Source organism: Chiloscyllium punctatum, chromosome 29, assembly GCF_047496795.1.
Source record: "Chiloscyllium punctatum isolate Juve2018m chromosome 29, sChiPun1.3, whole genome shotgun sequence".
Lineage (NCBI taxonomy): Eukaryota > Metazoa > Chordata > Chondrichthyes > Orectolobiformes > Hemiscylliidae > Chiloscyllium > Chiloscyllium punctatum.
The window spans coordinates 67,395,038-67,407,090 of NC_092767.1; the positions used below are offsets into that span (position 1 = coordinate 67,395,038).

The window sequence follows — 12,053 nt, forward strand, 5'->3', positions numbered from 1 at the left end:
GAGAAATAGGTTTCAGTTCAAATCCTGCAATGAAGGAGTTGAAACCACATCTGTCATCCATGCAAACCCAGCAGAGACAGAATGAACCTGGGATATTCTGGAAGTTGAATAGATGCTCAGGCTTCAGACAAGAGAGAAAGGTGACCCTTCCCATGGCATGTACTCACAGATCATGTGCATACATTAATGACATTATTCTGGAGACAACTATTAGATTAGATTAGATTAGATTACTTACAGTGTGGAAACAGGCCCTTCGGCCCAACAAGTCCACACCGCCCCGCCGAAGCGCAACCCACCCATACCCCTAACCTAACACTACGGGCAATTTAGCATGGCCAATTCACCTGACCTGCACATCTTTGGACTGTGGGAGGAAACCGGAGCACCCGGAGGAAACCCACGCAGACACGGGGAGAACGTGCAAACTCCACACAGTCAGTTGCCCGAGGCAGGAATTGAACCCGGGTCTCTGGCGCTGTGAGGCAGCAGTGCTAACCACTTTTGGTTGTCTTAAAATCATACAGAGGATGTAAGAATGTAAGGCACTTATTGTCCATAAAAGCTTACTTCCTTCTGTTATGATTTTTGGTCACAATTTTCAGCCAACATTTCCCAATGTGAATTGCTATGACAATATTTCTTCAATTTTGCTGTGGGAACAGTCACTGTAATGGTAGGTTCTGGCCAATAGGTGGCATGCGTTTCTGAAGTTCAACTCCTCAATCGACTAGAAAACTGCCACTGTGGATTTACTGGCCAATAAAAATAATTTGCAAACCAGCATAATGTACAAATGACTGCATATCTCAGGTATCTTCATATATTTAAAATAACCTGGCTGATGCGTATTATTATTTACTGGACCCTCTCCACCAAACATTGCAATATCTGTATGGGCCTGTCGCATTACTTGACAGAACTGGCATTCATGTGGGGGCTGGACCCCCCTGCACAAATAAGGTGCCAAATTAAGAACACAGGTACACAAGTCCCTGTCCAGCCCAAAACCCCTCCTTAAACCCCTATCTATTGAATGGCCAGGTCCCTGTAAATGCAGTGTGGGTTTGGAAGTATTCCGTCAGGGGTTCCACTTGTTGGGGAAGTTGTGGAAGTGCAGGTGGGTGTTTGGCTGGGTTCGCTGGCTTTTGCTGCCATATAGTCAGATGTTGGGCAAGTGATGGTCATTCTTGTGCCGGTGATACTTCTTGGGCTCAGGTGCTGGTGAGATGTTGCTGCTCGTTAGTTGAGGCAGGTACTGGAACTGGAATAGCAGAAAAATAAACAATGAGAAGCTGCGATCTCACACTCAATTCTGCTCTCCTCATTTCAGTGAGCTATATGGTGTTGACTGGAGCTCAGAATGCATGGAAACGGTGGGCAAATTCTCCCCTGAAATCTCCCACTTACCAGGGAAAATTTAATTATGGGGGAGGGGGGAGAATGTTTATTAGGGAAGAGGTAAATAGACATAACTAGACACCAGGTACCAAGTTCACATCATATACTTTAAAAGTACTAATTGCTAACTTAGATCAAGAACTTGTGCCCATGTAAATCCTATGTTACTGAGGAAATTAAAGCTTTTCTTATGTGTTTTGATTTTAAGTTTAATGGAGCAGTGATAGTTATTGAAAATATTGAGGAATTCTCCAACTGTCTCTGTGAGAATCTAAATCCTCTGTCTATCAACTCAAATGCAGTAGGTATTGTCACTAAATCTAACCATGATGTGGAGGTGGCTGATGTTGGACTGGGGTGACAAGGTCAGAATTTACCCAACAGGTTTATTTGAAATGACAAGGTTTCAGAGCGCTGTTCCCTTCATGAGGGGAATTCACCTGATGAAGGGGTAGCACTCCAAAAGTTTGTGATTTCTGATAAACCTGTTGGACTATAACCTAGTGTTGTATGACTTCTGACCTTGTTACTAATTGCCTGCACCACTGATTGAATGAGATAGAGACTGACAAAAGGAGCCCCTGAAAACCAAAATTTTATTTCCAAAAAAATCTCAAGAATAGCCTGAGGAATAAATTTATTGAGCCCTGGTTTTGTCATGCATTGCAGTCCAGCCTCCTCACATGCACCATTTTTCTAGCAAGAGGCTCAGAGTGTGATGTAAAGCAGAAATGTTAACTCGTTTCTGATTCCAAATGCACCAAGATCCATCTTCCATTGCTTCAGCTGAAGTAGACTAACTTAGAACAGCTCAGGAATGGTTCCTCGTCCATTGTGACTCAATAGCTGCACCACTTTGTGCACTTCTTGGGGACTTTAGCACACAATCTGGCAAATCCATCAGACCTGAGAGAGTGCTGAACTTTGGAGGTGCTGTTAGCCAGATTTAATATTAATTTCTGGATTAGTGGTGCTGGAAGAGCACAGCAGTTCAGGCAGCATTCAAGGAGCAGCGAAATCGACGTTTTGGAATGATTCCTGATGAAGGGCTCTTGCCCGAAACGTCGATTTCGCTGCTCCTTGGATGCTGCCTGAACTGCTGTGCTCTTCCAGCACCACTAATCCAGAATCTGGTTTCCATCATCTGCAGTCATTGTTTTTACCTACCAGATTTAATATTAAACCAAGGGCATGTCTCCTGGTCATGCAATTTTAATATGAAATTGGAGAAGCCCAATGTTAAAGCTTTTAAAAGATATTTAAATAGATGAATGTGAGCCAATAGAAACAGCCAAAAATCCTGTGATTTGGTCAAGTTGATTTAAGGGATAAAATGCTGCAAATGCAAATGTCCGTAATTGTGAGGTAGGTTTTTTTGGTAGAATATTCAAAGTTGATCATTATCCTCTGAATTAGAGACGGTGTCAGTGTATTGCAGAAAAAGAGGAATTTGCAAATTGAAGGTGCACATGATATTAAAAGCAGCATTTCAAGTAGATAAGACCATTAATGAAAAGCGAATGGAATACTGGGTTTCATGGCATATAATATATCGTCATTCCTCTGTATAAATGAGGGTTCTGTTTCTAAGAACCCCCACGGATGATGAAATTTGCGAGTGCAGAGCCTGTTAAAAATACAGATTAAAAATCACGATACACCATTTTGCCTGCAGATGATGTATTTTATTGCTACTTACAAGTTTGATTATCTGCACCAAAAAGTAAATCATGAGCTTGCAGATACAGAGGATTTACTATATATAAAATTCAGATCAAATGGTGAATCTATATCAAACCTTCAGGATCACAGTTGGAGTATTGTGGACAGTTTGGGACTTGAGATGAGGTGTATTGAGGCTACATAGATGCATCAGGATAAAGAATTTCGGGAAGAGAGACATGTTTTGTTTTAGTTGGAACAGAGATTAAGGAGTGATTTGATAAAGGCATGGAGAAATCATGAAAGAATGAACATTATGTAAAGAACAGATAATTTCTTCTGATTATAGACTCTACCAGACATCTCAAAGCCCTTTAAAGCAATTAAATTACTTAGCGAGTTTTGAGAAGATTTGTAGCTCAGGTTGAGGTTCTGGATGTAGGTTTGCTTGCTGAGCTGGAAGGTTCATTTCCAGACGTTTTGTCACCCTACTATGTAATATCTTCAGTGGGCCTCCAGGCAAAGCACTGCTGATGATTTCTGCTTTCTATTCTAAACCTACATCCAGTAAATTACTTTTCAAGTGTAGTCACTGTTGTAATGTAGGAAATATGCTTACAATTATCTACAGCAGGCTCCCATAAACAGGAATGATAATGACCTGATGATTTGTTTTGTAATGTTGATTGAGTGATAAATTTTAGTCAGGATACTGAGGAGAAATCCTTTGTTGAAAGAAACATAGAAAATAGCTGCAAGCGTAGGTCATTCAGCCTTTCGAGTCTTCTCTTCCATTCAATGCGATCATGGCTTATTCACCCAACTCAGAATCCTGTTCCCGCCTTCTCCCTATTACCTTTGATCCCCGTGGCCCTTAAGACTATAACTAACTCCTTGAAAATGTTCAATGTTTTGGTCTCATCTGCTTTTTATGGTAGAGATTTCACAAGCTCGCCAGTTTCTGGGAGAAGAAATTTCTCCTCATCTCAGTCCTAAACGGCATACCCCATATCCTCAGACTGTGACCCATTGGTTCTGGATTCCCTGGTCATTGGAAACATCCCTCTTGTATTTAACCTGTCTAGACCTGTTAGAATTTTATACATTTCTATGAGATCTTCCGTCAGTCTTTTAAATTCAAGTAAATATAGTTCTATCTGATCCAGTTCCTCTTCATACATCATCCTGCTAACTCAAGAATCAGTCTGGTAACTCTGTTTCACTCCCACCACAGTCAGAATATCATTCCGCAGATAAGGAAAGGAAAACTGCACACAATACTCCAGGTGTAGTCTCACCAAAGTCTTGTATAATTGTAGCTAAACATCCCTGCTCCTCCATGTGAATCCTCTCGCTATGAAGGCCAATATACTATTTGCCTTCTTAGCCACCTGCTGAATTTGCATGCTTATTTTCAGCAACCGGTGTACAAGTGCACCCTAATCTCATTGCACCTCCCCCTTTCCCAATCCATCACCTGCTTTTGCTACCTATGTGAATAGCCTCACACATATCCAAATTATATTTTGTCTGCTTTGCATTTGCCCACTCAACTTGTCCAAATCACACTAATATCTCTCTGCATCTTCTTCACAGTTCAGCCTCCTACCCATCTTTGTTTTGCCTTCAAAACTGGACATTAAAATCAATGTGAAAGCTGGGGTCCAAGAACTGATGCCTGTGATATCCCATTAATTATTGGCTGCCACACCCTTTCCTGCCTGCCAACCAATTCTCTATATCCATGTCAGTACACTACCTCCAATCCCATGTGCATTAATTCTGCATGCTAACCTCTTCACAGAATCATAGAACATCTACAGTATGGAAAGAGGCCGATCGGCCCATCAAATCTTCATCAATCTTTCAAAGAGCATCCAACACAAACCCAACCCCCTACCCTATTCCTCATTACTGCACATTTCCCATGGCTAATTGTCATAGCCTGCACATCCTTAGACACTACATACAATTTAACATGGCCAATTCATCTAACTTACACATCTTTGGACTATGGGAGGATACCCACGCAGACATGGGGAGAATATGAAACTCTACACAGACAGTTGTCCAAGAGTGGAATCAAACTCAAGTCCCTGGCTTTGTGAAGTAGCAGCGCTAATCACTGAACCACCCTGCTGCCCCATGTATGGTCTTAATGGGACCTAATCAAAGGCCTTATAAAAGTCCAAGTAAACAATATTCACCGGCTCCCCCTTAGCAACTCTACTAGTTGCATCCTCAAAAAAATGCCAGTATGTTTGTCAAGCATAATTCTTCTTTGAAACAGGACCATGTAATCTTTTATGCCATTTGAAAGGGCAGATGTGACATCAGTTTAACACCTCAGTTGAAAGATAATACCTCCAACAGTGCAACACTGCTTCTTTGCTGCAGTCAGACTTGACATTTTTCAACAACTAGAGTAGCACTTCAACCCATACCACAACTTTGTGACTCAGAGACAAGAGTGCTACCTACTGAGCTAGGGCTGACACAGAATAAGATGACGTAAATACAAGAATAAATGAAAAGATGTAATTCAGAGAACAGACAGCTTTTCTTTTGAAGAAAGCAACTGTTTTGAAGCTGTGTGGTTGGCTTCAAGTTAGCAATTAAGGACAAGTCAATGCTACCATTTAGGAATCAATTAAGTGATGTTGAAAGAAAGATATTAACAGACTATTAATAACACTATTTTTTGTAGTGAAGGGCTCAATGTCTTGACTTCACATACAATCTTTATGGAAATTCTGATTCTTTTGGCTTTGCCTTTTGGAAAGTCAAACGTTGGGCCAGAGGGGTAGCAGCCACTTACAAGGGCATTATAACATTAGGACTATGCCTGGGGTAGAAGAGTTAAAGTCGATTCAGGCCAAGTGACCTGCTTTGCAATCTCTCTAATTCAGAGAGATCTTGACTTGATGTAGTCAGGACTATTATCCTGGCTTGATGTAGATCTCTCAAACAGCAGGAGTGAAAGTAGATTATCTAGTTAGCTTGACATAGAGTCATAGTGACATACAGCATGGAAACAGACCCTTTGGTCCAACCTGTCGACCAGATATCCCAACCCAATCTAGTCCCACCTGCCAGCACCTGGCCCATATCCCACAAAACCCTTTTTATTCATATACCCATCCAGATGCCTCTTAAATGTTGCAAATGTACCAGCCTCCACCACATCCTCTGGCAGCTCATTCCATACATGTACCACCCTCTGCGTGAAAAAGTTGCCCCTTAGGTCTCTTTTATATCTTTTCCCTTGTCTATTTATCCTATCCATGCCCCTCATAATTTTGTAAACCTCTATAAGGTCACCCCTCAGCCTCTGACGCTCCAGGGCAAACAGCCCCAGCCTGTTCAGCCTCTCCCTATAGCTCAAATCCTCCAACCCTGGCAACATCCTAGTAAATCTTTTCTGAACCCTTTCAAGTTTCACAACATCTTTCCAATAGGAAGGAGACCAGAATTGCATGCAATATTCCAACAGTGGCCTAACCAATGTCCTGTACAGCTGCAACATGACCTCCCAACTCCTGTACTCAATACTCTGACCAATAAAGGAAAGCATACCAAACGCCTTCTTCATTATCCTATCTACCTGCAACTCCACTTTCAAGGAGCTATGAGCCTGCACTCCAAGGTCTCTTTGTTCAGCAACACTCCCTAGGACCTTACCATTAAGTGTACAAGTCCTGCTAAGATTTGCTTTCACAAAATGCAGCACCTCGCATTTGTCTGAATTAAACTCCATCTGCCACTTCTCAGCCTACTGGCCCATGTGGTCCAGATCCTGTTGTAATCTGAGGTAACTGGAAATATACTGGCATTCACCTTTGAGGAAATAGTAACAGGACATTTAGGAAATAATATATGTAATATAATTAAAGGGTCAACATGGTTTTGTGGAAGGAAAATAGATGTAATGTGTTGATTTGCAAAAAGCATTTGACATAATGCCATAGAAAAGATTACTGTAATCTTCCTGAGCAAGATCTATGCGCAGATATCCCTTGGATGAAGAAACTAGAAATATGGGGTATTAATAAAATGTTCATTGTGAAAATCCCATCTGTCTAATTGTAGGTTTTGAGCTAACATGGCAGGAATGGTCTTTGCTCAACAGGAGAAGCCAAGACTTCTCAGTAGACAAACTCCACCCCTTGAGTCTCAATAATGACTTGGAGAGACACAGACAATATTGCACATATAGTCATAGAGTCATACAGCACAGAAACAGACCCTTCGGTCCAACTAGTCCGACCAGCCTGCTCCTGACCCATATCCCTCCAAACCTTTCTTATTCATGTACTTATCTAAATGTTTTTTAAACATTGTAATTATACCCACATCCACCACTTCCTCAGGAAGTTCTGTCCACATGCAAACAACCCTCTATGTAAAACAACTGCCCCTAATTTATTCTTTTAAAATCGTTCTCCTCTCACTTTAAAAATGGGCCCTCTAGTCTTGAAATATACTACCGAGGAGTGTTCCCTCTGCAGACCAAGTAACTGACTAATCACCTTAAATTCAGCAAAGCTGAAGTGGTAGTCACTTAGCTCCAGAGAGTTAGTGGGCGGCACAGTGGTTAGCACTGCTGCCTCACAGCGCCAGAGACCCGGGTTCAATTCCCGCCTCAGGCGACTGACTGTGTGGAGTTTGCACGTTCTCCCCGTGTCTGCGTGGGTTTCCTCCCACAGTCCAAAGATGTGCAGGTCAGGTAAATTGGCCATGCTAAATTGCCCGTAGTGTTAGGTAAGGGGTAGATGTAAATGTAGGGGTATGGGTGGGTCGCGCTTCGGTGGGGCGGTGTGGACTTGTTGGGCTGAAGGGCCTGTTTCCACACTGTAAGTAATCTAATCTAATCTAATCATCAGTTGCATTCAATAAAAATATTATATGAGATAAGCACTTATATTCTAATATATCAGCATAGATAGAGGATTTGCTAGCTGCAACCAAAGGAGCCATATGGATACTTGCCTTTATTAGCCATGACGTAGAGTTTAAGAGCAGGGACATTATGCTAGAACTGTCCAAAAAGTTGGATAGGCCACAGCTAGAGCATTGCGTGCAGTTCTGAAATCAACATTATAGGCGGCATGTGATGTGCTGGAGACATTGCAGAAGATTTACCAGGATGTTGCCCTGGACTGGGGAGTGATTTGATAGACTGAGGTTGTTTTCTTTGGAGCAGAGGAAACTGAGGTGGGACAGACTGAGATGTATAAATTATGAGAGGCATAGACAGGAAAAGACTTTTCCCCTTGATGGAGGGATCAATGACCCGGGGACATAGATTTAAGGTAAGGGAACAGGAGTTTAAGAGCGAATGTGAGAAAATTGTTTTTTACTTAGAGAGCGGTGGGAATCTGGAACTCACTATCTGTAAGGCCGGCAGATGCAGAACCCTTCACAACAATTAAGAAGTATTTAAATGTACACTTTCGGTGCCTAGGCGTACAAGGTTATGAGCCAAGTGCTGGAAGTTGGGAGATTCGAATAGTTAGACATTTGTTTTTGACTAGTGCAGACCCAAAAGCTCTTTTTCTGTGCAGTAGGCCTCTACAATAATGCTTCAAGATAAATGGGTAAATTTCAGATGGGCAAACTTTCACTATTGAGATGCCGATGGATTCATTGCTGGGGGCTCAACTATTTACGACTTATATTAATGTCTTAGATAAATAAACATAGGGAACTGTAGCCAAATATGCTGATGACTCAAAGACAGATTGGAAAGTAAGTTTTGTGAAGCATACAAAGATCCTGTAAAAGCATACAGGTAGTTTGAATGAATAAAGAAAATGTATGAGTTGGAGTAAAATGTGGGAAGCTCAGACTCTATAGCAAAAATAGAAAAGCAGAGCGTTACTTAAGACATGTGGAAAACCGTGGTATGAAGAGATCTGGATGTCCTTGTAATTTAAACAAGTTCTCAGCCAATTCAGCTTGTAATTAGGAAGGCAAATGTAATGTTGACTGATATTGCACAGCAGACAAAGTATGAAAGTAGGAAAGGTTTGCTGTAATTGTACAGGGTAGTAGCAAGATCACACCAAGATGTACTGTGGTTTTGGTCATTCTAGTTCATGATGGGTACACATGCATTGGAGGCAGTTCAGAGAGGTTCACCAGATTGGTTTCCAGGATAAGTAATGAGGAAAGGACCTATAATAATTGCTGGGATTAAGAACATAAGGTAATCTCATTAAACCATAAATTAATGGGAGGGCTGGCACATGGTAAATTCTGAGAGGATAGTCCCTTCTTGTGGGAAGATCTAGGGGCCATATTCCAGAATAGGCAATCTCCCAGTTGAAATTTCTTCTGAGGGTTTTGAATCTTTTGGAATCATCTACCCCAGATTGCAATGGGAATGGAGTCACTGAATATATTCAGGTTGACACAAACAAATTATTGAATTATAGGAGAATGAAAGGATATAGGGAACAAACAGGAAAGGAAGTGGAGGACAACCATCTAATTGAATGGTGGAGCAAGCTTGAATGGCCTATTCCTGCTCTTTTTAAAAATGTTTTTATGGGCACAAGTAACTGATTGAGAAATGTGATGTAGTTAGCAAAATTATAATCCTTGTGCATTATCCACCTCTACTGCCTCATGGTTTAAGTTCCTTGTTGAATAAAATGGCTAGCCAGTTACAGTGGATTAAAACACTTACCCCAGGTGGGCGCCTGCGTGGCATCTTGTCATGCTTCCTGTTGAGCTTCTCAGCATCTTTGTTGCTCTCCATCTCCTCCCGGCAGCTTTCAAAGTGTGGGTGCTGCAGCAACTGCTCACATGTTAGCCTCTCTGAGGGATCCATCATCAAACAGCCCTAAGATGAACATTGAGGTAACAGATTTTAACACCAAGCCCTTATTAATCCTTCAACAGAGGCATTTTTCATAGAATTTAGCAGAGATCAAGGCACATCCACCTTAACCACTAATCATGACTAGACCAGCCTCTGTGCAGGATGTGAGACTATCTGCATAAGTGGTAGCAGTGTCTCGAGTCAATGAAGTGTGTCCATGACGCAAGAACTATATAGATAATACATTCAGAAAGTTGGTCACACTGCAAATTGGGAGCAAGCAGGCAGAGAGGGAATGGGTGACTGCTAAGCAGGCCATGAGGAACAGGCAGGTAGTGCAGGAGAACCCAGAAGGTCCTGCTCACTAATTGACTTTCTGCTCTGAATATCAGTGAGAGTGACAGATTCTTGAAGTGCAGCTGGCCCAGCAGGGGAGGAAGAAGCATGGAAGGCAAGTATTGATTTTTCTTTTAGTTTTTAGGAAAGACGGATATTTCTCCAGCCCTCAGTATAAGCTCAAGATGGTTTGTTGCATACCTGGTGCTAGGGTCAGAATTTCAAGAGTGGATGTAGGACATCGATTTGGGGGAGGGCAAACAATCAGAGGTCATGGTAGTAATGACATAGGTAGTAAGTGGGACGGAATCATAAAATAAAATTTTAAAGGAGCCCGGTAGAAAATTAACAAGCAGAACCTCTAATGTAGCAATCTTCATAACGCTCCCAGTTTCATGTGCAAGTGAGTACAAAAAAGGAAGATAAGGCTGAAGACTGATCAATATGTAGCTGGAAAGTTAGTGCAAGAAGGATTCTTGGGACATGGACTGGCTTTGGGGATGATATCACCTGTACTAGCTTGATGGGTTGCAATTGAGAGAGTTGGGACTGTGTTTATTGCAGAAAGTTTTGTTGTTGCTATTGTGGAGGGTTTAAACTAACTCCGTAGAGGTGTGGTAACCAGGAGAGATTATTGAAAATTCCAGATTAATTCCAGGCTCTACAAAATGCTCCAAGCCCTCAGTTTCTTCCTCTCCCGCTGACCAAACCAGAACCCCTCCACTGACACACTAATTTGATTGTCTGAACTGGTCCTCACCCTCAAGAACTTCTTCAAATCCTTCCACTTTCTTCAGACTAAAAGAGTAACCATGGGCTCCAGGTATGCCTGCCTCTTCATCAGATATGTGGAACAGTCCATCTTCTGTAGTTACACTAGCACTATTTCCCCACTTTTTCCTCCGCTACATTGATGACCATATCAGCGCCACTTCATGCTCCCACAAGGAGGTTGAACAGTTCATCAACTTTACGAATACCTTCCACTCTGACCTTAAGTTCACCTGGACCATCTTGGATACCTTGCTCCCCTTCCTGGACCTCTCTATCTCCATTTCCAGCGACTCAACATAGACATCTACTTCAAACCCACTGACTCCCACAGCTGCCTGGACTATACCTCCTCCCCCCCCACCCCCCCCCCCATAAAAATGCTATCCCTTACTCCCAAATGAACAATTCCACTCCAGAACATACAGATGGCCTCCTACTTCAAGGACTGCAATTTCCCCTCCCACATGGTCAACAATGTCCTCCAGGGATTTTGCTCCACTTCCCTCACATTTACCCTTGAACCCTACCCCTCCAACCACAAGAAGGATAAAGCACCCCGGTAGTCACCTTCCACCCAATCTCTGGGTACAGCACATTATTCTCTGACATTTCCACCACCTACAGTCAGACCCCACCACCGCAGATATATTTCCCCCACCCCATCCCTAACAGCATTCCACAGAGACCATTCCCTCCATGACTCCCTCGTTAGGTCCACGCCCATCGCAAACCCACCCTCCACACCCAGCACCTTCCCTTGCCACCGCAAGAGGTATAAAATGTGTGCCCACACCTCCCCCATCACCTCCATCCAAGGTCCCAAAGGATCCTTCCACATCTGGCAGAGATCTTCCTGCACATCCAAACCTCATCTACTGTGTCCGTTGCTCTTGATGTGGTCTGTTCTACATTGGGGAAACTTCTGGAACGTTTCAGGGAACATCTCTGGGACACACGCACCAAACAACCCCACCGCCCTGTGGCTGAACACTTCAACTCCCCCTCCCACTCTGCCAAGGTCATGCACGTCCTGGGCCTCCTGCACTGCCAAATC

General features: G+C 42.7%; 1 protein-coding gene across 1 annotated transcript in view; it reads right to left on the minus strand.

Moving 5' to 3' along the window:
* Positions 1–366: 366 nt before the first annotated feature.
* LOC140454495 (cyclin-dependent kinase-like 1) overlaps positions 367–12,053 on the minus strand; it is a 59,993-nt gene continuing 48,306 nt past the window's right edge. The window contains exons 8-9 of the mRNA XM_072549293.1: positions 9,755–9,910; positions 367–1,264 (exon numbers count right to left, since the gene is read on the minus strand). Coding sequence (XP_072405394.1) covers positions 1,163–1,264; positions 9,755–9,910 — 258 coding nt within the window. The 3' untranslated portion in view covers positions 367–1,162. The remainder of the gene's footprint in view (positions 1,265–9,754; positions 9,911–12,053) is intronic.